The sequence below is a fragment of the Saccopteryx leptura genome, chromosome 1, assembly GCF_036850995.1.
Source record: "Saccopteryx leptura isolate mSacLep1 chromosome 1, mSacLep1_pri_phased_curated, whole genome shotgun sequence".
NCBI classification, from domain to species: Eukaryota; Metazoa; Chordata; class Mammalia; order Chiroptera; family Emballonuridae; genus Saccopteryx; species Saccopteryx leptura.
Genome location: NC_089503.1, coordinates 370,008,539 through 370,035,179, shown reverse-complemented (window position 1 = coordinate 370,035,179; position 26,641 = coordinate 370,008,539). Strand labels below are relative to the sequence as shown.

Genomic DNA, 26,641 nt, shown 5'->3' with positions numbered 1-26,641 from the left:
GGAAGGGAATCCACTGCTCTGGGAGGCCGTGGGATGTACAGCCAGACAGTAAGAAACTCTTTCCAACGGTTGTTTCCCTTCAGAAGTGCTGCCAACACCCAGGGTGGAAACTCGCCTTCTGAGAGATAAAACTGTGGCACGGAAGGTGAATGCTCCCTGCTGTTCCCTAGGTGCTGACTGGGAGCATCCGGGCCTCCGTGTGTGTCTGTATGTCTGTAGTCACTGTCTTCCTAACAGGTGTGCTTCATGCTGGGAAGCCGCCAAGCAGGGTTGGGACGGGGAGCAACTTGTGCAGGTTTCTCTGAGGGCCTCTGTACGGACTGCAGTCGCTGTGCGGTCCTGGTGGCTTGCAGACGTGTTCCTATGTGTTGTTGTTTGCATTCCATTACGAACTGCTCACACTTTAATTAAAATCCCATAATGTAAACGCTTATGTATTTGTAAAATGACTCTGGAGTTAACATCAACTGGGATAGATTAGAAAAACTGAAACTGCTCTTACTAATATTGCTGAAAATCTTTCCGCTGTTGCCAAGTTTTCACAATTCGTGAGAGCAAATAATATCAAAGTTTATATGTCTATGTAATATCTGTGTTTAATATAATAACTAAAACAATATTGCATCCCAGATGTCTCTCACAGTTGCCTTTCTCCTCTTCTTCCATTGGAAGAATGTATATAATTTGGATGAATTTCATCTCTATGTTGATTTGGAGATAATAATGATAATAATAAAACCTCCCTTTGCGAATTAATATAAATGGAAATAACAGAAACTCCACTTTGGAATGACATGATTTATGTGTGCGATTCTTTAATATCCAGTCAATTTGAATAGTGATGTTTTTATATTCACAGTCAGTTGAAGATGCCAATAACAGCGGCATGAATCTGTTGGACCAGTCTGTCATTAAAAAAGGTATGGATTATCCCCCACCCCCCCAAAGTAAACAAAGTTTTCCTGTGCATTCATGTCTTTATTATGAGTTTTCACTTTGGGGGAATTCATTATTTTATTAGACACAAATGTTTGTTCACAATTATGGAAGAGCGGCTGTCTGGGTGAAAGGGCATGTCGGGAAGAAGGAAACAGGAAGGGAGGAGGGAAATCCCGGGCAGAAACCCGGATGAGAGAGACAGAGGGACAGGGAAGATTGCTGTCTTTCTTATGGTTCATTTGCTAGCAATTCTAGATACTATCTTAAATAATTGCACTACCGTCCTGTGTAGAACTAGCTGGGAGACACAGCTCTCAGAATGGGCTATAATTACTTCATTGATAACTGGAGTTTGCCGAGCTAAGTCCTATGTCACTGAGACTTCCTCCTCTCCTTGTTTTTTGTATTTTATTTTTCAGTGGTAATTTTGTTCCCAGTACTCTGTGTTTTATGAGTTGCTTCTTATTTTTTTTAATTGTGCCAAATGTGTTGCTAAATATGCACATCGTGAGAAACCGAGACAGTCTATGCACATTTCTAAATCTTCCTACATATGCGTTCGTTCATGATTTAGTGCGGCTGTGGAATCACCCCATACTGTTAAAGGGCATGTGATATTAGCAAATGTTTGCAGTCTCTTGTACAGCTGTAAGCAAAATAATTAACTAATTAAACTAATTAAATGTAATTACAATAACTCATTTCAGGCATATTGCAGCTGCTTAATTCCTCCCCCCTTCTCTGACAGTCACTGAAATAATGCCTGGCGATTAGTGTGGCTGTCAAAAGGCCCAAATGTCACTCACATGCCACAAATTTAGGAGCCTGAATGTGTAAACAGAACAATCTTTAATTATCGCAAGAACTGGTGTTTGGAGATACAAATTTTAACTACCGTAACCCCTTTCTTATCTATGCTGGAAAAGGCTTGTCCTTATGTGTGGTGCCAACAATCCCTAGCTTCAATCATTTATGACCCATTGAAGGGTACTTGACTTTCACAAAAACAATCAAAAGATGTTTTGGAAAATAATCCAGAGTCTAGATGATGTAGTAGGAGAGTTGTGAAGTAAGGATTCCAACAATTGTGAGGTTTTCTAAAGTCTTAATTTACAGAGGCAGAGAAAGTAGCTCTGCCAGGTGGGAGGTGGGAGCTGTATTTAAAATGACGCCATTTGGCTTTGGAATGTAATATTTGAGGAACAGTAAGGTTGGGGGCAAAACTATGTTGTGTTGCTTCCAACATCTCTCCTTCTCTTCTTGAGATGATATCATTTCTTCGGTTTTTAATGCCAGGTTTTGGGTCTGCCCAGGTGTCTGGGTGCTCTGATTTGCAACTGTGCAGACAGCTCACTTTCACTATTTCCTCTGGAGTCTTCTCTTTTGGTTAATTGCTGGTTGATGGGGAAAGGGGCGGGGGATGGCGGGAGGCAATTCCTCATTGGCTGTTTTTGTTTCTTTTCTGTTTTAGTTCCCCCTACATTTTCATGGACACCTAGAACTTCTTAACTCAGGGTTCTATATCCTAGAAACAGCATTTGGGCTGGCAGTGGGGCATGCCCAACTGATTAACAATCAAAAGTGTTATAAATAGCCAGGTCAATAAAAATATTTGGAATTGAGCTTGTTTAACCAAATGGAACTGAGAATATCCTTAGATGCGAGATGCTTCCCTTTCAGGGCTTGTGTATGTTTGTCAGCAGAATGGGAATATTTATGGAGATAAGGGTATCTTCAGCAATAAGAAAAAGAGGATATTGACTAAAGTTACTGGTTTTGTTTTGGAAACATGCAGTACTTTTTATGGCCCCAAAAAGCTGTTTTTAAATGCACAACTTAAAACCTCTGAGTGGCATCCTTGTCATTTTATTGATTTAGGGGGTGTGGTATGAATATGAAATGTTTTGTCAACTCTACAATTTAATATTTTTATTTATTTTATTACATGAAGAAAATATCCTATTATACTGTTTTCTCTTTAGAGGGACATGAGCAAAATAGCGATAAGTGATGGATTTGTTTTTCTAAATCACTGTGAACCACTTCAAATATGGTTATGGGTTCATTAGCTTCTCTGTTTTCTGGTCTCCCTTCTTTGCCCCTCCCCCCACTTATGAGCGATGTCTCAAAAAGATTAATTTCATAAAAAGTGAGAAAGTTTTCTGAACAAAATACTTAAAATTTCAACACCTGAAAAAAAAATTTCAGCAACTGTCAGGGGACTTCGTTGCTTAATTTATTTTTCTAATGGACTTTTAAAGAGATTTTTAAATTTTTACCTTGTCAATAAAAAAGAAGTGCCCTAACTGGCCCAGGTTAGGGTATCTCTGCCTGTGTTTATGAAGCCAGAAAATTTAGGCATAAAGGATCTTTCTCCCTCTTTTTCTCTCTCTCCTTGTTGAAGAACCCCCCCCTTCTAAAATGTAACCAGTTCGATTTTTTTTTTTTTTGCCCGTGTTGCTATCACCCCAAAGATTATAGACTAGCTCTCTTGTTATGTTTGCTCTCTGGGCTTAGCTGACATTTCTGCAGTAATTTAGTTAAGAGGAAATGAGTTGTTCCCAGTAGAGAGCAAACGAGTGGAGTGAAGGTAGCCAGCGTGATAAATGGCTCTTTCATTTGAGGATCTCCAGAGCTCGTTTACGGCTAATTTTCTGTATTGGCCCCCTTTGAGCTATTAATGCAATCGGCAGGGACCGTGGCCCCTCTCCTCTTAGCTGCCCCATTAGAGCTCCCATTAAGCTGCCAAGTCTCAGAGTCTCAACTCCGTGGCAGGAGTGGGGGGAATAATGAAAGGTGCTTTTTAAACTCTCCTAATCTAAACCGGCAGAGGGTGGTTAATACGATTTGAAGGGGGCTGGTCAATGAGCAATCAATAAAGTAATAATGAGAAGGATTCGGTACATTAACAGTCTAAAAATCCAACGAGACATTAAAAAATCATTCTTAACTCTCAGTTCCATTAAGATTGGGAGTCTGGGCTGGAGTGGGGGGCGGGATGGTGCCCAGCTAATATCGTGATCACTGCCAACATCCTACAGCTTAACTTAAAAAAAAATTAAAATAACAAAAGGCTCACCTAGGCATTGAGAAAAAGTTTTTGGTGAAACCAGGCCAATATGCAATTGGTTTGACACCTTAGGCAGCAGGGGAAACACTGGGATTTCTTGGAAAGGCTAGGGTGGCTGGAGTCCAAGGTTCAAATGTTGTGGCTGTGGGGCATTTTCGTTGGTCTTAGGGATATCCTGTTTGGTTAGTTTCGGTTCCATCTCCGTTCTCTCCCACTCCCCGCACCCGCAGCCCCGTTATTTCTGGCCCCTTCCCCACATAAACACTTTGATTGCTGTGGACTTTCTTTTGGGTGGGGGAGAGGAAAGAATGTGCCAGTTTCAGTCACAGTGGGTTCTGCTACAATTCTTTCTTCTGACTTAAAAGGTAAAAAGCTCTGAGAGTGTCAGGGCCTCTGAAAGGGGGTGAGCTTCCTCTCCGAAGAAGAGGTTCCCCTTTCCAGTGCTGACGTGGATCCCAGTATTTATTCAAGTAGGAACCCTGAGATATATTCCAATCGCCCAGGGGGTAGTCAGAGTTCATAGAATGTCAAAGCTGGAAAGGTTAGAAACTCTTCTTCAACACCCACCCACCCCCACCCCCACTCCCAGTGAGGAAACTCAGACAGGGTCAATGACTTTCTCAGGTCCCACATGCCAAGTAAGTGATGGAACCCAACTCAGTTCCCAACCTCCTAGACTTTGCCCCTAAAGGAGGCCAACACTGGAGTTTGTAGTTTTTCTTTCTTCTTCTTTTTTTTAATTTAATGTTCCAGCTTCCTTTGTGGGAATCCTTTTATTTTTCAAGATCTCAGTGCTCACATGTATACACTTGTTATCTATACAGGTGGAATAAAATTGAGCCCTCAGGTAGCTGAGAAACAATGCGAGTGTAAGGGAGAGGGTGCTCTGCTGGTGAGAAGTGGGCATTTCAAGCAATGCTCCGCCTCTTGGAGGCTTCCTGGTACAGTTTACATATTTGCATCCCTACGCCTTTCAGAAGGACTTAACTCTTGATTTGATGTCTCCCCTTCTCCTCCACCAGCAGATCAGAGTCTTTTCTGGTCAAATACAAAGATCTCAAAACTACAATTTCATAACAAAGTTTAAAGAATATAAATGAAAAGCTAGCCTATTAGCCCTTTGGCTCTTTATAGTCCACTAGTAAATAATATTTTCCCTAATCAGTTTTTCTTCCTTTTTCTTAAATAAAACTCCAGTCACTGTAAATGAAATATTGGTCAGTTTGTAAATCTTTTTCTTCTCCCCAAAGTAATGCAAGGGAAAAGGAAGGCAGGGAGCAAGTTTTGAGGATGTTACATCCAGAACTTGGCCATGTGATCCAGTGGAAAACTGAAAAGGGAAAAAAAAACACCCCCCAAAACAGGGTTAATGTATGCACAGAAAATTGTAAACATGGAAAGAATGGAAAGCTTCACGCTGAGTTTCGCTCTGCTCCATTTCCTTACCATTTCCTGCTGTCGCTTTCAACCTATCTTAGTCATCTCTGGGTTCCGTGAGCAGGAACAGCATGCTCGTAATTACTAACAAATCAACCGGGTCCTGTTGCTCTCTGGGTTTATTGATAAGCAGGGGGAAAGTAGAAGGGGAAAACAGAAAGAATAAAATAGAGGGTTAATCAGCTGAGCTAAGCAGGTGGGAGGGTGTAGGGCAAGGTAAATGGTAACAGTGCTATGGACTTCAAGTTGGGACAAAAAGCATTTTAGGCTCTAGTCTAGGGGATCCATGCTAACTAAGGTCAGGGTGGAAAAGAGGTTTGTAACCTGAGGCTGAGAAAAGAGAGGTTAGAGATCTGATTACTACTTACATTTAAAAAATGAAAATATCTGAAGCAGGTCTGTTCAAGTAGTCATCTATGGATGAAAAAGAAAAAACCAAAAACCTCTTCTCCCCCTGTCCAGATGGGTGATATGTAGAGGATAATGTATATGCGGAAAGGAAAGTACAGCCCGTGGGAAGGAGCAATATATAAATACATTCCCCAAAGGAAGTAGCTCTTGTCAGGTAAATCAGGCAATTAACAATAGTGAAATTAGAGGGCAGGTTATAAAGCGTCTCTAAAGGCCTTTTAAGAGATTTGGCATCGGGAACTGTGAGAAGCAGGTAAAATTCCCATCCTCAGGAGATATTCAGTTATCTGGGAACTGGACTTACTATGTTTAGCTCAGTGGGTATTTTTTTCTGTTAAAATAGTCTAAGTACTATTTAAATATAAAAATGTTGCTGAATATCAAGTATGACATTCTTATACAACTTATTTCTGTAGTTCAGACCTTGTTAAAAACTCAAAGAGCCATCTATATTTGGGGGGAAAGTTTTCCAGGGTTATCTGACATCAGTTCCCATGAGCATAAATTATTTGTTTATAGAGCTTGAATATCAATCTGAAATATGGAAATCAGACCACTGTGAGGAATAAAATAGATGAAAACAGTTGTGGATGCTGTAGAAGAGAATTAAATGATAGATGTTCCCACCCCAATCACTGTCTATTAAATGCCTTTAACTCCATAACTGACACAAATTTAATTAATACTCACACTTCAACTTTTCATTGGTTCACTCTCAAATGGGAAGCAGCGTCACTGATGAGACCATGAGGAGGGGAATGAGAAAGAAGCAAGCCCCTCTGTAAGTCCCCACCATCACCACGTCAGTGCACAAGATCCCATTACCTAAAATCATTCATTTGCCCAGGGTAAGGTATTGGACTCTGTGGAAAGAGCCAGAAATCAGAAAATCTCTGCTAAGAAGTAGCAAAAGGGAATGCTTCAGTCCCCACACCTACTCCCCTAAGAAAGCCCTTTTCCACAAGGTCTTTGTAAAGGGCTGAATACAATTCAGAGGAAATAAAGGATGAGGGATCTCACTGGCTTTTAGGAGTCTCTAAACAATTGTGGAGGTCTGAGTGCTGGAATCTGTGGTAAAGAGAATGAGCTGTTGCAAAGGTATTGTTAGTCCATTCTACACAAGGGAAATGATACACTTGTTTGACATATAGGGTAGTAGTAGGCTTCAGGTGGCAGGATGAACCTCGCTTTCCACTACCAGGATTATAGGGTGACATGGAGTCTTTATTAAAGAGGGGGAATGGAAGCCTCTTTTTCCATGCCCAATGCATGTCAATAAATCCCCTGGATTGGTGATCAACAAATACTGTTTGACCATTTGGAGGCTTTGTAAACCAATGGGAGAAGCTAGGTTATACGGCAAGCCAGGAGAAGTCACCTGCCCAGTGGATTCTAGAGCCTGCAGAAAAAAAAGGGGGCTTTGGCAGGGCAGAAGACAAGGGAGCGGGTGTGCCAGGACCTGGGAGCTTGACCATTCACTGTTCCTCATTCCCAGCATTCTGGTTGCACTGAGCCCCGCCTCTTCCTGAGGTACAGATGACACTGAGACAATTAAACAGAAATACAGGCTGGAGAGACCGGGTGCGCCTGGGTAGCAGTGGCAACCAGCTGTCAGCTCTTATTAACTTCTGCATAAAACATACCTTGAGTGCGGTTTGTTATCAATTACTTGCCGAAATGAAACAACTGGGGCAAGGCAAGACCACAGCTCAGATGAATTAGAGTGATTGGTTGATTGATCAGGGCACCTGTTGTAAATCATAACTGCTCCAAACAATCACCAGCCGGTGTTTTACGTTAATTTGTAAACAAAATTCATGTCATTGCTGAATTGCTTTCACTGCAGAGGAGCATTTGGGTTCATTTCTAAATGGATCTGTTATTATGATGTAGGAAAGAATGGGATCCACTTCTGAGAAATGAGCAGCTCTTTCGGGTCCAGCTCCTCAGCTTAATGTATAACTCGGCTGTTTTGAGGGCACAGCATCTGATGGGGTCCACCCTCTTGATCCTCTCCAGTGATGACCACGATTTGTGTCGAATGAAAGAGAAGACAGAGGGTCCCATAAAAAACATTGACATTACCATTTTATATTATTCGCAGTGATAATCACCTTCAGGCTTCAGCACCATACGTGATTATCTTCAGGAGACAAATGAGGAAACCAAGATTCAGAGAGGTTCAGTGAGATGTCTAAGGTCACACAGCCAGCACGCGATAGAATAGAATTTGCCTGGTTTCATAGCACAATCCAAACTCTGGATTGCATGTGTATGACTTGTGTAGTGAGCAGGGCTGTGGCAAGTGGCAAGTGACACTCATACGTCGACACACATGGGGTAAATTTCCAGAGGTGCAATGGCTTTTCCATTTGTTTGTACACAGTGCTCTGAACGCACCGCAGCCCCACTGGCACAAACACTTCCTCCTCCAGCGTTCCACTGAGCACCGGTCCTGTGGCCTTGTTCCTGCGCACGTACTGACACATTCTATTAGCCGGTCACCGTGAGCGAAACCCGGTCACCTTTATGGCATTTTTTTCCCTCTCTAGTTCCGGTTCCTCCCAAATCTGTGACTTCCCTGATGATGAATAAAGATGGCTTCCTAGGAGGCATGTCCGTCAACACCGGCGAGGTGTTCTGCTCGGTGCCCGGCCGTCTGTCTCTGCTCAGCTCAACTTCAAAATACAAAGTAACTGTGGGAGAAGTTCAGAGACGGCTGTCGCCCCCCGAATGCCTCAATGCGTCTCTCCTCGGAGGCGTCCTCAGAAGGTAAAACGCGCCCCCCCCCTCCACCAAACTAGTTTTTATGGGGTGGGAGGAGAGGGCTCGCCCTGAGACCGACGTGATGCTGGACGCGGTTGCCTAGCAACCGGGCGGCCACGGCGGCGCACAGTGTGCTGGGAGCATGGGCCACCACGTGCTCGGGCCGCGCGCGCAGTCGTAGCGGTGGGACCCACGCGCTGCAGGCCGGCGCCACGCTCGCGCTACCTTGCTCTCCCACCGATGTTGCGACCCTGGGAACCTTCCACATTCCCAGCTCTGGGCCCCCGGCCCGGTGTCCTGGTCCCTCCTACCCCCAGGACACTTACAGGGCATTCTAGGCCGAGTGCGACCTAGAAGTTACACATGAGTCTCGAAAACAGAAGTTTCAGGGAGTAACCCCCTTCGTACCTGGAATGTACTCTGATGGATCTCTTTCGATTACGATGCAGTTGGCGGCTCAGTTGGTCATAACCCACGAATGCACTGTGCCCCACCATTTGAAAAACTCTGTTCTAGATTTTGTACCTCCTTCTTCAGTAATACTACCATTAATCATAAAAATGATGCCACTTTTGGAGCATTAATAGCTATTCCTTGAGGCCATTAAGATGATCCTCAATATTGGAGGAAGATAATCTGTAGACTTTTTGTGGAAATAGGGAAGAGGGCTTTTATCTTAAGATTTATAACCTCCCCCAAAGTCCCTGCGAACACCCTGAACCCCTTGGTAATAATGACCCTGATAAGGTGACACTGCATGAGATGAACTTTTCCAGTAAGCCTATTTTGGGGGTTGAAAGTTCCTTTCTTTCCTAAAAGTGGCTGTGTGAACAGCATAGCAAGAGAGGTCAGAGTGACTGGTTCTTTCCTTGTATTTTCACCCAGACCTTAGCACAACCAGGGAGAGCCTTGGGGGTAGGGTGTGCTCTACGGGCTTTTCTCACTTTGAATCCCATAGCTGTGCTCCAGTTAGGTTCAGTTTTCAAGTGAGTCCTTTGAGCTCCAGAATGTGGAAGTTTCTTTCAATTACCCCCAGGCCTTGAGCATGTGTGTGTGTGTAAAATTTGCTATGAGATTAAGTGAGATAATATAAAGTGCTTATCACATAACTAAACTCCTTAAAGTGTTAGTTTTACTGTTGTTATGATTACCATCACCATTAGTTTCATGTTTCAGGCTTCCTCCCTCTTCTAACCCAATTCCATTTTATAGCAACTCTTGACCCTTTCCTCCCAAAGCCCACCTGTTTCAGCTGGTGCCTTCTCCTCTCTGAACCACCCAGTTTCTTCCCCTTTTCTGCACAACTGTGCCCACCTAGTTTCAGCTCACCTACTGGTTTCATGACAAGGGAAGACCTTGTGTGTGTGCATGTATGTGCTGCATGTGCGGCTTCTACCTTCTAGACCCACAACCTACACCCTAATTATTCCCATCTGCTACTATTTTTTTTTCTCACGAGATAAAAAAAAAAAAAAGAGTTCATTTTTTTAATGCTCTGTATTGCAGAAATTAAGCAAACCTCAGCAAACTATAGCAAATAACCAAAAGGAAGGGGGGTGTGCTAACCTCAAGTTAAAACCTCTTCAAGCTCCACTGGGCTTTAGATTGCTAAGTCTAAACTTTGTTTCAGGAACACTCCGAGGTTAATCAGAATGTTAATTCTTGCAATTTCAGAGCCAAATCGAAAAATGGGGGGAGATCTTTGCGAGAAAGGCTAGAAAAAATCGGTTTGAATTTACCCGCGGGCAGGCGCAAAGCAGCAAATGTCACGTTACTCACCTCCCTGGTGGAAGGTAAGCAAGACGTGTGGCCATTTCATGAAGTGGCTGAGCTTAACTGTGGGCTGAAGGCTGACATTTTACACATTTCATGATTAACTGGAAATCATTGCAATTGTGTGCCCTTATGAGTGGATGTCAAGCGACTGTTCCAGAGAAGTTCAAAGGTCTTTTTACTTAGAGGGAGCCAGCACTTGCAGAGAGGCCAAGGGACACCGATGAGGATCCCTGTGCTGTGAAGAGTGCTCAGGTCCAGCCTCCAAGCCAGTACAGGGGTCACCTCTGCTGCCGGTGCTGGACAGGGTGTCCGAAATACCCTCTGAACTTTTGCAAGAATAACTCTGTAAATAGCAATTCATTCTATACCCATTCCCCTTCTCAGATTTTTACCTCTGAACCACTGGTAGAAAACACATTGTCTATTTATGAAACTATTGTTTGAAACTTTCATGAATGCCTAATGGTATTTTAAAACTCATGTCACTATCTCCTGCTAATTGATTACAAGGACTTAATCTATCTCCTATCTAATTGATTACATAGGACTTACTGTTACTGAAATACAGCTTGGTAAGGACTGATGCCTAGGAGAAAATTGCATAATAGGCGAGGAAACATGGAGGGGATCATATATGATCTTCAGTGTAGATTCATCGGTTGTGAGTTAAAGGGACATAACTATAACAAGCACATTATCATTTGTTTATCATTTGGGGGTTGGGGATGATATTTTATGGGATGTAATGAAGAGGATCTGCTGTTGAATTTGTGGGATCGGTAAAGGATAGAAAATACAACCAGATGGTCCTAACTGGGGAAGTTGTAGAATGTTCTCTAGAGTCTAACATGTATGTTTTTACCTTCCATTTTCATGAGTGTGATATTATGACACTCGTGTGGAGTTGGTTTTAGGAGGAAGGGATCTTAGAATATTTAAACAGCAACCATAAAGTGATCACGTTTATAGGCACTGCACTTTGTCAGCTTTGAAGTAAGTTGCCTGGCCCAAACTTAGCTTCTAGGGACAACAACCACCAGATAGCCAGACCACACTTAGTAGTAGTTGACTCTCTGCCTGGGGTTTTACTTTTTGCCCTTCAGGGAACTGGTAATATCATGATTCTTATTTTGAAAAGCAGTCAAGGTAATCTCCACCCAAGACAGGAGTTTGGATGGAGAAGGGAGGAAACTGCAATTCTAATATTTGGTTGGCAATTTTCAGTTTTATGAATCATTATAATGACCATGTCTGAAGTCTTTTGTTGTTATTAATCATAACGATGATTAAAAGTAAGAAGTGGTCCTCAAAAATAAGGTAGCCATGGAATCACTGAACATATATATTTTTTCATGTGTGGGATCTTTCCTCAAACACTGAAGGGTAATAGTAATTTATTTGAGAGGGGCTTTCACATAAGTTGTGGGAGCTCTAAGATATCCCAGTTTTCTATAGCTGCCCTGTCACCTTTGTGCAGTAGAAAGTCCTGAAGTAGGAGAATGAGGACAGGGACCTCTGAAGAGGAGAAACCTGAAACCTAATTCACTGGAAAGACAACTTCTATTGTTGCTGGATAGAAATACTAATTCCATATCAATTTTACACACAATCTTTAATATCTATGACATCCACAAACATAAATTTATGTTTGTATATTATTAGTTATTAATAAGAGTTATGGGAAGATACAAAAGATAACACAAAAGATAGGAAGACTTGCACATTTATTTAAAGTGGTGTAACGGACGCTACTAAGAGCGTGGTAATGGCTTGGATATCCAGCCTAGTGTGTAGGTGCAGTTGCAAGGTGGGGCCTGAATATAGCCCCCCACCTTTGCCTTAAGACAAAGCAGGGCGCGGGAGACCAGAAGCTATTCAGGGAATATCTTACTAGGACTTGACTGGAAGGAGGGTCAGGGAGAGTCTGGAAAGAGAAATAGGAGGAAAGTTCGTTCCAACAACTTCAATTACAGCCTGAGAATCATTTTTACTTCAGGCATTTGTCACACCTTTGCTTTTGTCCTTTGCCCCCAACAGCTGGCCTCTTCTGTAAATAATAAGAATTGAGCAGGGAGCCCCTTCTGCCCTGGGATGAGGAGGGTGGGTGCTGATTATTACCTCTGTTGGTGTCTCTTTCAGGAGAAGCTGTTCACTTAGCTCGGGATTTTGGGTATATCTGCGAAACCGAGTTTCCCGCCAAAGCTGTTTCTGAGTATTTGAACCGGCAGCACACGGACCCCAGTGATCTGCACTCCCGAAAAAACATGCTGCTGGCCACCAAGTGAGTGTCACAAATCCCTGACTTCTACCCTGCTGACTCACCTGGCTTGGGAGGAGGCAGAGGGGTGGGCAGGACAGTGCAGGCCCCCTTTTTGGACTGACAGTGCAGCGGTAGAGGTAGCCTTGATTGGCAGCCTGGCGGCTGCTGGCTAGGAAGCCCTCCCGGATCAGCCCGCAGCCCCTTCCTCAATTGGTTATGGGGGGGGGGGGTTTGCCTGTCTCCCCTATTCCCAAATTTCTGGGAGAGGATGGCTTTATGAATCCGAATCCAGGCCTTTTAGCGTTCTCTTCTGCAACTGGGGAAGTCAGGCAGACCTTTGCCAGGTGGGTCCTTGTTCCAATTTGCCCCTGGATTCCTTCGTGCATGTTTCTGCGTGCTTTTCACCTCGCCTTGTCGCATCCACGCAGCCACGTGTGCTCGCTCAGGGTGTCTATATAGCACCCACGTGTGCCCATCTCTACCCACAGCTCTAATTATTCTCTTTCCAATGTTGCAGTTTGGCATCTTTCACAAACGTAAAATTTACTACACGTCCAGAGGGGAAAATAGTAAATCTCTGGCTAAATTTAGGTCTAGAGCTCATTTGAACTTTTACAGTGGGTTTTCTATTTATTTGATTTACTCCTGTCCTTGGCTTCCGTGTCATATTGTTGGTGTTTTACGGCCGGCTCAGGCCTGCAGTGGGCGGCGCTGCGTGCGCCCGCACGTTGCTGTCGCAGGCGCGGCCCAAACAGCGGCGCTCATTTATTTAGTGCTCCAGGACGCGGTTTGTTCCGTTGACAGCGTAATTTAAAGAAATATATGGAAGGCTGAAAAATCATTTGCTCAAATTTGTCCAGATGTTTTTGAGACGTGATTGGAATTTGATTGCCCCTTTCCGCAGGGTCAAAAAATATTAATGTCCCAGAACTTTAATTGCTTACAGACCCTGGTTTGCGCTTTGAAGATTTAAAATGTTTGACTCTAAGCATTTGTTCGCCCCAGTTCAGAATTTCCTTTTTGGCACTTCGGTAATGAGTCCAAACTTAAGGAAAGACTTTAACCATCTCTTCCAACGATCAAAACCTGGCACCCACCCTGTTTTTAGAAGGTTTTCCTCTGATGTAACACTAGCAATAGAATAGATCTTTGTCAGTAAATTGCCCTTCTACCCCTTGCCCTGGTGTCTGGTGGCAGGGGACCAGTTGATGCTTTACAAAAGAGTAAAGGTTCTTTAGGTGGAAAAAATAAAACCAAACTGTATAAATTAAATGACAGGATTCCACAAACAACTCTGTCATTTCCCAAAGGGATGCTTGTAACTACCCCCCTTTGAAGTCTTCTGGCTTCTCTGAGGCCAGCACTGCTTAACCTGATTCTGATGAGTATCAGAATTGGGGGGGGGGGTGTTCAAGATTTTTTTTATGTGGACCGAGCCCCTGAATCGGAATCTGTGGGGGTCGAATCTCTGTATGTGAGCATTTGAAGCCCACAGGTGATTGATTCCCAGGCACCTCCTGGTTAAGAACTGTCCTGTGTTAGGTCAAAACTGTTACCTGTTTTTTCCTGGGCGTGAGGACGTATGTGTGCATTTTGAATAAAGAAACCAGTAGAAAGAGGGTAGAGAGGGGATACTTGTTAGTGTTCTTTACCTACCAGAGTTAAAACAAAACACCTTTCAGCTGCTGCACTGGGGAGGGGAGGAGAGGCGTTCTCTGTCTAGGTCAGCCATCATTCCTCCTGGGGTAAGCTCCTGGGGGAGGATGCCCGAAGGTCACTCACATTAGCCCCGGGGGTACCTGCCCCCATTACCTGTTGGCCACCCAGCTGTCACCAGGTGTCAGGTCATCCCAAAGGGGCCTAGGACTGGAATTCTGTCGTTTTTCTTTTTTCACCACCCTCCCCAGACATGGTGAAGGCAGGCTGATGGAATGAGCCCTCCAGTTGGTAAAAGGCGGTGGCCTTTGGGACACCATGCCTCTGGCTGCCAGTGGAACCAAGCCATTGGACATTCTGGGCTAAAACCCTCCTGTCCACCTCCTATATTAAAATTATCCTCAAATAAGCTCAATCGTAGTTAGGCCCACGGGATTTCTAAGGCTGGGAGATTGCACTAAGTTGTGGGTGCCTTAAGGAAATAAAAAACCTTCAACAAATAAAAATCTACCCTCCTCACTGTCTTAACTATCCACCTTTAGGTTTTATTTACACATTGTAGGAATCCTTTTATATGACAACAATTCTGTTGTACAAGGATTTTCAGTCACCTACACTTGAAAGAAAAAAAAAGGGGGGTGAGGGGAAGAAAAATACCTCCCTTCCCAAATACTGCAGGTAAACAGATTTTTGCTTTGAACAGAATCAGCATTCTCTTCTGCAATAAACAGTTGCTTGCCCTGGGCCATGCAAGGCTCCAGCAATCTGCTTCTGTGCCAGGAACAGGCTTGTGGCCGAGGGGCCTAAATCTTTCAGGGCTTTTTGAGCCTGATCACCAAGAGGTTGGAGAGGCAGTGGAAAGGAGGGGAAAGGGCTTTTAAAACAAGTGCCAGGTTAGAGTGAAAAATTATTGAATATTCAAAATCAATGCTAAAGCCTAGCTGATTTCCCAAAGGCAAAAAGACAGGATGGAGGGGGGGGGAGGAGGGAGCTAGGCTTTAGGATGCAAGGGGTGCATCCCTGCCCCACCCGCGGTTTCCTTTCAGTCCCAGCTGCTCTGGAAGGGCGAAGTCCGGGAGAGGAAACAGAGCGGAATCGCTCACATTAGCCTCGCTCTTCGGCTCTACGGCGACCGGGTGCCTCTGGGCTTGTGCGAGCGTCTCCTTTCTAATGTCAATGACGATGACACTAAGGGTGATTTTGTTGTTGTTGTTCCTCTTCCACCCCTTTGCAGGCAACTTTGTAAAGAATTTACCGATCTGCTGGCGCAGGACCGGACGCCGATTGGGAACAGCCGGCCCAGCCCCATCCTGGAGCCAGGGATCCAGAGCTGCCTCACGCACTTCAGCCTCATCACGCACGGCTTCGGTGCCCCGGCCATTTGCGCCGCGCTCACGGCCCTGCAGAACTATCTCACCGAGGCGCTCAAAGGCATGGACAAGATGTTCTTGAACAACACCACCACTAACAGGCACACGTCTGGGGAAGGCCCAGGTAGTAAAACTGGCGACAAGGAGGAGAAACACAGGAAATGAAAAAAAAAAAAAAAATTTAAAAAGGAAAAAAAATGTTTTAAATACAAAAGGAAAAGAGAAAAAAAATTTAATTTTAGCTTTAAAATATTGGATTGGCTTTGGAAGAATTATATTAGGTAGAATACACATACAATCAAAATTAAAACAAAAAAGCTAAGTAACTTAAAAACTGAGGCGTACAACGGAGCAACAATATCGGTTTTCAGTGTCTATTTCAAGATACCCTTGGAGACAACCGTCCGGATTTTCCACTTCGGTTCTTTCGAATTTAGTAATTCTGATAATAAAAGAAAACCATGTTTTTTCCCCCTTTGGAAAATAAACATAAGACTAAACATGAGAAAACGCTAACTTATTGGAAGAAAATCGGAGAAACTGTTGGTGTCAGTGCTTTGACAGCTGGTTGACTGAAACGCACGAACTTTTTAATTTTTAATATTTTTTTTTAGAAAACGGTCTCGCAGCGCCCGCCCTCCCCTCCCCCTCCCTGTCCCCTCTCCTCTCCCCCCTCCCCCTCCTCCTCCCCCCCCTTTCGGCCACCCTGTCCTACGTTGCCCGTTGCCCCCCCTTCCTCAAGCTGTCACGGGAATCTTCCGGGATGAACACGAGTGTGGTTAGCTCTTTTGCGTTGTGTTTCAGTCCCCTCGATTCCCCCGCCCGCCCCGCGGTTGAAACTCACCGGTGCCCAGCTCCCCGGCCGCGTGCACACTTCGGGAGGGCGAGGGCGAGGGCGGGCGGGGCGGGAGGCCCGCGGAGGCGCAGGTGGCGGCTGCAGCTTTTGGTGCCCGCGGCCGACCAGAGGCTCCCGCGGCTGAGGAAAATCCGGACCAATAAGTTGATTCAGACTCATCAGCAGTTCCTTTCAGAAATGTTACATAGTTCCCACCCTTGCCAGCATTGGCATACAGAGAATCGTGCACTTGTTATAATATTTGTGTCATCTACCAATTTTTAAGAATAGTAAACAAAACAAAACAAACCCCACAATATGAATACGTTGATTAGTATGTAATTCCTTCGGAGGGGTATGTACCATTTCATTCTCTTCTGTTTTCCAAAGCTTTGCCCGCATGGTTTATGAGCTTCTTCAAAGAGGACTGGGGCTTCCTACACAATCTATAAGGTACAGAGAAAAAAAAATCCAATCCCTTTTTAATCAAAGCCTGTATGTCAGAATTCTGCAGGTGCACTTCTTTAAAGAAGCTCAAAGGGAATAATTTAGAAAGTGGCCAATGAGAGATTGAAGCAGTTTTGAATCTAGTTGCTAACAGATACTTCAACATGGAGTTCTAGGGGATGGGTGAGCTGCCAAATGAAGGTCAGGGGAGAAGAGTCAGGGGTCTTGAAGTCCAATATTTTACCAATATTGCCCTGACTTTAAAGTGAATGCTATTTCCTTGGGCTCTTTGGAGATTGTGGGGGTTTTTTCTGGGGGGGGGGGGCAGAGCAGTTTTGGGAGTGGTCATGGGGAGGAGGGTGTGCAAGCTCCTGTGTTTCAGCAACAATCGCTGTCTTACAAGATGCTTTATGAATGAGGCACTTTCCCCCTCCCAGACGTGCACTTGTTTGGGCATATAATGGTAAAATAATGCAAAGTGAAAGGAGATGTATTTCAGCTTTGAGTTTTACCGTCTGATACACTGAGACTATTCCCAATGGATAAAGTTTCGTGCATTCAACATCTCTCACTCCTGGCAGCCCGGCTCCTTTCTCAGGCTTCATTTGACAATTATCAGGAAATAAGATCTGGAACCCATTGCCCCCACCCTCTCCAAAGCAGTGGGAGACCCCCTGGGGAGAGCTGGGTGAGATAGGTCTCTAAATTTAGTATCCATACAGGCACCTCTTTATACAAAGTAAACGTTAGGACCTTTACAACATCCCTTCAAGGTAAAGATTAAGACCCAGGTATCTCTTGCACAGATTTACAGTGAGAACCCTCTGGGACGCACTGGTCTGCCGCACCGGGTGGGTCTTGCCCTGGGGTGGGGGCTTGGAGGGCTGGGTTAGGAACCTGCTGAGAGCTTTGAGCTGACAATTTTATGGAGGAGGCGGTCAGAGAGCTAGTTTCAGGTCTCCAGGAGGGCCCAAGCAAAGTTAGGGTCACACCTCAGCCATCTACCGCTAGCTCCTTTGAGGGGCTCTGCCCTAGAAGAGTTAAAGGAGTCTCCAGGCCAGGAACTAGACCTTAAGGAGAGGGTAGACATCCCATTTCTCCCCAGCTCGGAGCCTGCGCCTTTTTCCGAGGGCCTGGCCGCTTGCATTAGATGTATTCTGATTGCGAAAGGCCGGGAAAAACCACACTGAAAACCATCGTCTCCTTTCCTTGCAGGGCAACGCGCCCCACGCGTGTGACGTGCGAGAGACGCGATGGACGCGCCTTGCTCTTACTGTGCAGGTCCTGAGAGCGTGTGGGCCACTCGCGCCCAGTCGTGTTGAGGACATAGAATCAGCCGCTGGAGGGGCCGCGGGCCGTGTGGGCCCTTCCCGCTCTCGGTCTCATCTTAAGGGCTAAGGCGACCGAGATAGCCCCGTTCTCCAGTAGGTAATGGGGCGGCACCCCGAGGGCTGCAGGCGGGGAGGGCTCTCAGAGCTGCCGAGGCCCTTGGCTAACAGCGGCCACCCTGGTCGCCTGCTCCCAGAGGGCAAGTGGCCTAGAAATGTCCAGGGAACCGGAAGCTTCCCCCGCCGGGGCTAGGACGAACACTCTCTCCATTCTCTGGCTCCTAAAGCGGGTGATGGGATAACAGTGGTCTTACTTGGTTAAGCTGATTTCCATGGCCCATGGTCCTAGTCGTGCGTTCCTCCCACGCCCCACCACATAGAGCTGCGTGCGCGGCTCCTCCGCCCTCCTCACTCTCCCCAACACCCCCACATGGAGACAGCCCACTGCCCTCTGGCCCTCCCTTACTTCCCCTTTCTTGTACGACCCCCGCCCCCTGGCTTTCGTTAGCCAGGCCCGCTATGTTTATCTGATAATTGAGTTATTAAAAGATTTGGTTTCCTTGGGCCCATAAATCAATAAACAGTAGGATTAACGCAAGAGTTTGCCTTTTAAATCAAAGGAAACATTTAAGGCAAGTCTTTTGAGCTTTGTTTTCAAACCAAACAGGTGAGTTGCAGCTCCTCCCCCCCCCACTCTTTACGCAATTTATCAGGCCCCGTGCCCCCGCCCTCCCAAATGCTAGGTCCCAAACCCAAACGACTAAAGACAGAAAGGAGGAGTCGGGATGTGGAACGCTGCCTTCACTTTCCAATTTGCAAGTTCACCTTGGAGGTTCTAAAGATCTCCTGACCAATCTCCGTCCGCCACTGCCTTTTCCTACAGGGCTTTTGAATCTTAGGGGCGCTTCCCCCAAACCCCGTCCAAGGCGGTTCTGGGTGAGGGTTCCATCTCACAGTGATCTTGATCTTCTCCCCCAAACTGAGAATGTACAGCTCCTGCCCCACCCCAATTATCTTGCATCTTCTTTGCTTCTCTCTGACTCCACATCCTTAGCTTTCCCCACCCACACATAAAGAACTGAAGAGGCTTTTCAAAGACCTGGCCGTTTTATTTTCTTTGGCCAAGGAAACCCACTTTCTCTCAAGCAATTATTTCATATCCCAAGAAAAGTTTGGTTGAATGGAAAACCCGAAACTCCAAACTTATCTACACACTGTTCCTCCGTACAAAGCCTTACCTAAAAGGGAACTCGTTCCTACCCAGAGTGTTTATAAGGCGTTTGTCATCACAGCTGATATCCTGTATGCGAAATACATTATATGGAAAGGAAATAACCTTAAACCATCTGACGTTGCTCAAGAGCCCAAACAATGTTTTCCCTCCTGGACCAAGTATGTTAAATTATCGGAGGGGGGGGGGGGAGAAAGAAGAAAAATATCAAAATTCGTTTTTAAAAAGTGGAATGAAAACTATTCTTTGAATGCCAAAATTGACTCCTCTGTTGAGTTGGTCTCTGAGTCACTAACATTGTTTTTGCCATACAATCGAGAAATATCAATCTATTGACTCTTCAGGAGAGAAGCTCTGGAGGGTATCCATGTTAAGTTTGTATATATTTATTTATGCTTAATTTAATGGGAATGTGTAAATATGGCAAGCAAGTAGTTTGGGATTATTTATCTGTGAATCTATACCTCTGTGAATGGGTGGTTTAAAAAAAAAAAAAAAGACCCGCTTGACCCTAGATAGAATCCTATCTGAATTTTTCTGTTCCTTATAGACCAGCTGTTACGGTAATGGGTAGAAATTGGTTTATTGTCCAGTGTTGATCTGATTTACATAAATAAAAAGATCGTTGTGTTTTTGTTGTTTTCATCTTCAGTTTCTTGAATATGAATATTGTTTAATTCTCCAAACACTACAGCCAATAGACTTTTTATTCTTTTTGTCCTCCCTCACTGAAATATAGGTAATGTTTTTGTTTCATCATGAATACATTTTGCTTGTCTGTAAAACGGACACTTTTGATTTCACTAGGAGGTGTTTATAAAATTTTTTAAATTCCAAATTGACACTCTTCTCTATTTCTAACCAGATTTGCAATAAAAGCTCATGTTAATGGTATCACTTGCTTTATTTTGCCCTTGAAAAAAAAAAATGAGGCATCAAATTTACTTCCCAGTATGTAAATTTAGTTACATTATCCAGTAACTACAGAGCTCTGGGTGCAAGTCAGAGCCGATGCTCCCCTCCCCACTGCTAGTAGCCTAGCATTCTGGCACAGTGTTCCTTAAAGACGTTCATGAGAGATGCCCACAGGGATAAGTCTGGAGTGCTGCACCCCAAACGTTGGGATCTAGAGGAGCTAACTGCTTCACTTCAGGACTGAACTCAACCATGACCTCACCGGCAGGGTCAGGCCCTCCATAAACAAATGAGGAAAAGCTCCCTTGACCTGGAGGAGGAAAGGCATAGCTGTCTTGGGAGGTTGGTTCTTACCATAGGCTCGGAGACCGCTTAAAGAAGCCAGAGCTTTTCTCATTTGGGTTAATGGGCTGCAGCCCTGTCTTAATGGGCTGCAGTGATCAAACATCTCAATCTGTATTTCATCCGAAGGCTTGGGCGTCTTCCCTGAGGCTAGGAAAATAAAGTCGTCCAAGATGTTATACCGTTTGGACCAGTCACTGTTTCTTTTTGTAACTCCAGGTCTTTATCTATAAAATGTGGCCCTTCTGAGGTCCTTTCCAACATCAACATTGCCTAGTTTAATTATAAAAAGCAGAAACAGCAATATGTATATGCATTTGAGGATAAGAGGCAAAGTTAAATATAAGCCTAGATTATAAGAGTACTTAACATATAGTTGGTGCTCAGTTACTTAATATACCTCCTATATCACTTTTCTGTTTCTCAGGTAATCATTTCCCATTGGACGACCCTATAGGGAAAGACAGAAAGGAAAATGTAATCTACTTTATGTGAGATTTCCCACTTCATGGTTTCCTTATTAATTAAAAAGTAGGAGGGTTATCATGGCTAGAACTATAAATGATTGAATCAAAGATAAATCTCCTTTCCTCACCCCCAAAAGAAGTAGGAGGAAGGAAAGAAAACCAAAAAAAAGTGTGATTAAGAGGGCATGTAATCTGTTCATTTAGAAACAAAATAGGTATAAGTCTTTGTCTCTGGCTCAACTGTATTACATTGAATTTCTTTTTCATGTGCTTTTTGGAGAAAGTTTGGTTATCATGGGATTACATAAAGGGGTGGCGAATAATTTTCATATCCTATGGCAAATTTTTCTACAGAAGGATTAGCTCTACCTTTGGAGAAACAGACTTGCCATCTATATTATGCTGTAGGTAAATTATAGATCCCCTCTTCCCACCACCATTGGACAGCAAGAGGATCTGAGGCAATCACCTTTACTAGGTAAAACCCAAAGCCCAGCGGGGCCTGAATGTGAGGGAAAAACTGGAGCAAGACCTGGAAAGAAAAACTGGGAAGAGAAGGGCAAACTGGGACGAGAAGGGAAGCCCAACACAGCCTTGGCTAACAAAATGGCCCTGGGCTTCTTTGTTACAGTTCCCTAACCCCTTTGTTACCGTCTTACCAGGCTGCGGAGGAAATGAAGAAAGAGCCGCAACTGAACCGCTAGGCCACCGACCCTGACCACAAGCCCAGCACGGGGACCCTAGGTGACCTTGGAGGAGGTGTCGCTGCAGCCCCTGCCTGCCTAGAGGTAGCCAGTGCAGGTGACCGGTTTACAATGCTCCTGAAACCCATCCGCTGGTATTAGCAGCTTTAAGGGCCCAGATTAAAAATAATGCTAGGAGGAAGACCCGATTATTTTTTATGAGGCCAGCATTTTTTTTCTTCATTTGCAAATAACAGCTCCTTGGGATCTCATCCTAGTGACCCTGGGCAGCCTGCTCCTAAAGCCACCAGAGAAATGCTGGCCCGACGGGCCCTTCCCTTCTCGAGGGCGCTCTCCACTCCCCCACTGAGGCTACCTTCCACGCTTGGACTTCGAGGGCGGTTGTCTGTCATGTTGAAGCCTCTGAAATTAAACGTGCAGCTCAGAAGTCCATTAATTTTAGCTTCCCATTAATCTATTTATAAGTGAGCCAGCTCTGGCTCTATAAATACAGTCCTATAAAATTGAACTCCTTCCCATAAATCTTCCAAGTTGTTTATTTACATGTATTCCCTCGCCCTCTAACGAGCCTCGTTTAACTTAGGGAAGACCCTGGCGGACCGAGCGGCAACGGAGTGTGCTCAGTCCTCCCCAGCTTCCCCGGTGGAGTCGTGGGCTCCTGGGAGGGGACTGCACGGGGAGGGGTGCGGCGAGCGCGCAAAACAGGAGGAAAACTCATTTTTCCTTCTTGTCTCTGTTTCCTTGTTTCTATCCCAAACTCACGCTCTGCATATTTCCCATCACAAGCTCCACTTTGATTTATATCGTCATAAACAGCACTCTTGCAACTGTACTTCCCTCATAGCTTGGGGTGAGCTCCTTTTTCACTTTCCTGGCAGCGACTATTTTTAAATCAGGCCTCATAAATAACCTCCAGGCTTCCTTAGGACGAGGTCAGTCAAACGTCTCCCCCGTCCACTTTCTCAGCTTGAGTCCCTCCTTGCCCCTCCCCCACGCGACAGGTTGGCGCACTCCCAGCAGCCTTTCCCCACGTTCCCGGAGCGCAGCTAGGACACCAATGCGGAGACTGGGCTCCAGCGCGGTGACGCTCATCCCCGGCACGGGGTCTGCCAGCACACGTACCACGCGTGCGCCGCCCCAGCCGGCGCCGAGCGCACGCACACGGCGCCGCGGCCCGCCATAGGCACGCTCTCCGGCTTGCAGGGCAGGGTGCAGTGAGCGCGCACGCGCGGACGCCCACGCGCGCGGACGCACGCACGCACGCACGCTCCGCGGCGCCTCGGGGCGTAATTGCAGGCCCCGCAAAGGTCCCGGACCCGGCCCGCCCTCCCCAGAGGGTGTCTGCTTTGCCGCTCGCAGCTCGAGGCACCGAGTTTGCAAACGACAGCCGCGTGTGCAAGTTGTTTATGCTCCGAATGTGGGAGCGGTTTTGTCACACAAGTTCAGCACGTTCCACACTGGTCAGAGGCTAGCAAGGTCAGGCCGCGACTTTCTGCTCACTTGTTCGAAACCTGTTGGTTTCTGCCCACCCTGCTTTGTTCCCCCGTTTCTCTTCGAAGGGTTGCAGCCTTCTGGGGTTGTAACTCAGGCGAGAGGCGTCCAGACCCAAATAGGGGTCACACCTGCTGCCGGGAGAGGCCTCTGCATAAAAATGTCCTTAAAAAAAATTTTAAAGCAGCATAATAACCCGTGGACTTAGCAAAGCGTGACCTGCCCAGGCGGCACGGAGGGCAGCTCTGGCAATCATCTGTGACTTGACCACCAGTTAACGTCCTGAACGTGCGTGCTCACGGAGATATTAGCAAACATTTCAAGGATGTGGCTGTCAGATGTCATTAGCCAACACACTTAACTGGGAAGAGGGCATGGTCAGGGCATATGTGCATAGGATATTTTAGGGAGGTCAGAATCTGCCTTGTGTAAACAGCCAAATGTTTTTTCAAATGGCTGGAGAAAAGGAGCTGGCTGGTACATGAGCACGGGGATAGAGATGTGGGAAGGGGAGCTTGACTGGGACAAGACATGCAAGTCTTTCCAGTGTAGAAACTAAGACCCAAATTAGGTCTTTGTATTACATAGACTGAGGTGGAGGATCAGGTCAACCCAATGAATTTCAGACTCACGGTGTGAACCATTGAGCCTTAAGCCCCAGAACTCTGTGTCCTAGACTCACAGTGTGAACCATTGAGCCTTAAGTCCCAGAACTCTGTGTCCAGATGTGCAGTTAGAGGCGGGCAGCTGGGAAACACCCAATTACAAGGAAGGGCCCCGTGGCTGTTCAAGTGGACAAAGTGAGTGCAACCGTAATCCGAGTTTTAAAGGAAATATAATTTTAGATAGTTTATACACAGCGGTGGATTTTACTACTAAAATGTACACTGTTCTTGGTTTTGAACGGAGTGGGGAGGGATTGTACTAAATGGTTGGCCAAATCCCAGCTGGTACAAAGAAAACAAGCATCAAACCAAACCTCAGCGAACCATTAACCAGCAACCCCCCACTCCCTAGCCCCCGCAAAGTGGTAGCACTAACTTCGGGATGAGATCAAGGTATTAATTTTGAACCAGGATGAATTTTGTGTGTGTTATCCTCCTAGACAAATAATTCTACCAGGAAACTAGGTGAGAAACCTTTTTTTTGGTTGGGAGTTGTATTTAGGGCTCTTTACACACTCACACACACAGTAGTATCACAGTTTGGGAACACAGGATACTTGCACTAAACAAAGAATAACCACAACAAAAGAACATTTACTCATGTGAATTTTCTTGGTTATGAGAGCCCCGTATGTTAAGAAGAAAAAATATTTTTCGCATCTTGGTATTAGGACTCTTGCTTTCAAGATAGAATTCTGTTGACCACAGATTCCTAAAGATAGGAAATGTCCGAGATTTGAGGCAGAAGCACAGTTCAGTCCTTTTATGGGCAGTTTCACACACTTCCCCTTTTGCTATATTTAGGAGGGGGAGCAAGGCAGGAGCTTTACCAACAAAATAGGCCCACTGAGTGATTCATTCAGTTTTATGTTCAATCTAAATATTCTTTTCTTCTTCAAAGATAAGGACCCTTTAAGACAATGGGGCCAAGCAATCCAAAAGAAGGATCAAGCTGATCTGGCTCCCTGTGACCTTTTCCCCTTCCTTTAATTCTCAGTAGTGAACATCTGTGTTTGGTGGCCAATGTCTGAAAGTAATAAAGGCAATTAGAGCTTTTTATTTTTTCTTCTGGGAGGGGGGCTCGATGCCAGTGTGGAGAGGTAAAAACTTTGTCTATGGTACTGTTTTGCAGGAAGAAACTGAGGGAACAGCAGCCACTAGGCTTTGCTGCTTTGTGGGCCTTGAGGAATCTAGGCTGGTAACCTTGTGCACTGGAGCTGCAGCTAATTCATATTGCTCCTTACCTTACTAGATTGTGACCAGTTTGTTTTTTTTTCCCAGTCCTATCATTTGCCACCTCTATACCAGGACAAGAAGATAATGTCTACCTCACTCTAGCCTTGTTGTGTTTACTTCCAGCTGTGAGGACTGTTAAATTAGGTGCCTGAATACATTCTCACTCTCCCTCCACTTTTGTGAAGGCTCTTCTCTCTCCTCCACCCAAGAACAAACTAAAATCAAACCCAAACTTGCCAAAACACCAACACCTACCACATGCTAATTTATTGAAAAGTGTTTCAGTTTCCAGTGTGTAGAACTGCAAAACTCACCAATCTTGTTGCCATTTCAAAGGGTTGAAGTTGTGAAAGAAGATATTCCAGAGATAACCAATTAGAGAAATGTATCCGCAACACAAATGTCAAGAGTGAAGTAACGCACTTTCTTACTTATGTTGTTGTCCTTATGGTACTTTGCTGTGGATATTTTTATGACCCAAAGCTTGTTCCTTGTTGAGGACATACATCTGATCTCAAATAAGCAAACCATCGCTGGCATGAAACTGTATAACAATTTAAAATTCTTAGGTGATGTTAAAATCGAAAAGTAAAACTATCTCTGCCTATATCTGTATATTTATCTCTTGCAAACTTTGTCAGTTGCAATGATGATTTGGAAAACCCATCCAATTTTTGTTCTCACATTTGTAAAAGTGGGTGTGTCTAAGAACCAGAGAATGAAACTTTAAAACGAGAGTCGAGTTTTCCTTTCAACTGGAAACTGGATGGCTTCTCCATACGTCGTCACTCTAACATCTATACGGAAACATGAGTTTGCAGTTGAGTTGTTCTACATTTCACCTCACATGTGCATAGGCACAGACAGAACACTGTTTTCATTCATCCTTTCTGCTTGATGTTAAACATGTGTTGGGATTTTGGAATTCTGACTGCTCTAGATCATATTTGTGACTTTGTGCTTACATATGCAGCTCAGAAACCTACAAGGTGCTAACTAGGTTATTCTTTCTTTCCTGTTAATATCTCTGTCCTTCTTCCTTTTCTCCCCCCCCCCACTGTTTCCACCCTCCCCAACATTCTGTCAAGCAATAGGCTGTAAAATAGTTATCCAGACCAGCAGCCAGGCAAGTGCCATTGGAGAGTAATTTCTGCCCCAAGCGTTTAGCCCGGGGCAAAGCAAGCGTGCTCTCTAACTGATCAACCTGGATATTTCATTATTCATTAATTTACTGTTTAACCAAATCCTACTCATTATCAGAGGCAACGCTTGGCAGAGCCCAGCGAACAGTAGCA

General features: G+C 45.0%; 1 protein-coding gene across 5 annotated transcripts in view; it reads left to right on the top strand.

Moving 5' to 3' along the window:
* The window catches only part of TFAP2B (transcription factor AP-2 beta), a 29,730-nt gene extending 9,569 nt beyond the window's left edge, over positions 1-20,161 (top strand). For 3 of the 5 annotated variants that reach the window (XM_066359222.1, XM_066359219.1, XM_066359224.1), the window contains 6 exons: positions 860-920; positions 8,410-8,629; positions 10,298-10,416; positions 12,539-12,680; positions 15,550-15,809; positions 16,911-20,161. In XM_066359222.1, coding sequence (XP_066215319.1) covers positions 860-920; positions 8,410-8,629; positions 10,298-10,416; positions 12,539-12,680; positions 15,550-15,809; positions 16,911-16,972 — 864 coding nt within the window. In that variant the 3' untranslated portion in view covers positions 16,973-20,161. Of the gene's footprint in view, positions 1-859; positions 921-8,409; positions 8,630-10,297; positions 10,417-12,538; positions 12,681-15,549; positions 16,323-16,910 lie in introns of those variants that run through there. The other 2 variants (XM_066359220.1, XM_066359221.1) reach the window with 2 other exon arrangements.
* The last annotated feature ends 6,480 nt before the right edge of the window (positions 20,162-26,641 follow it).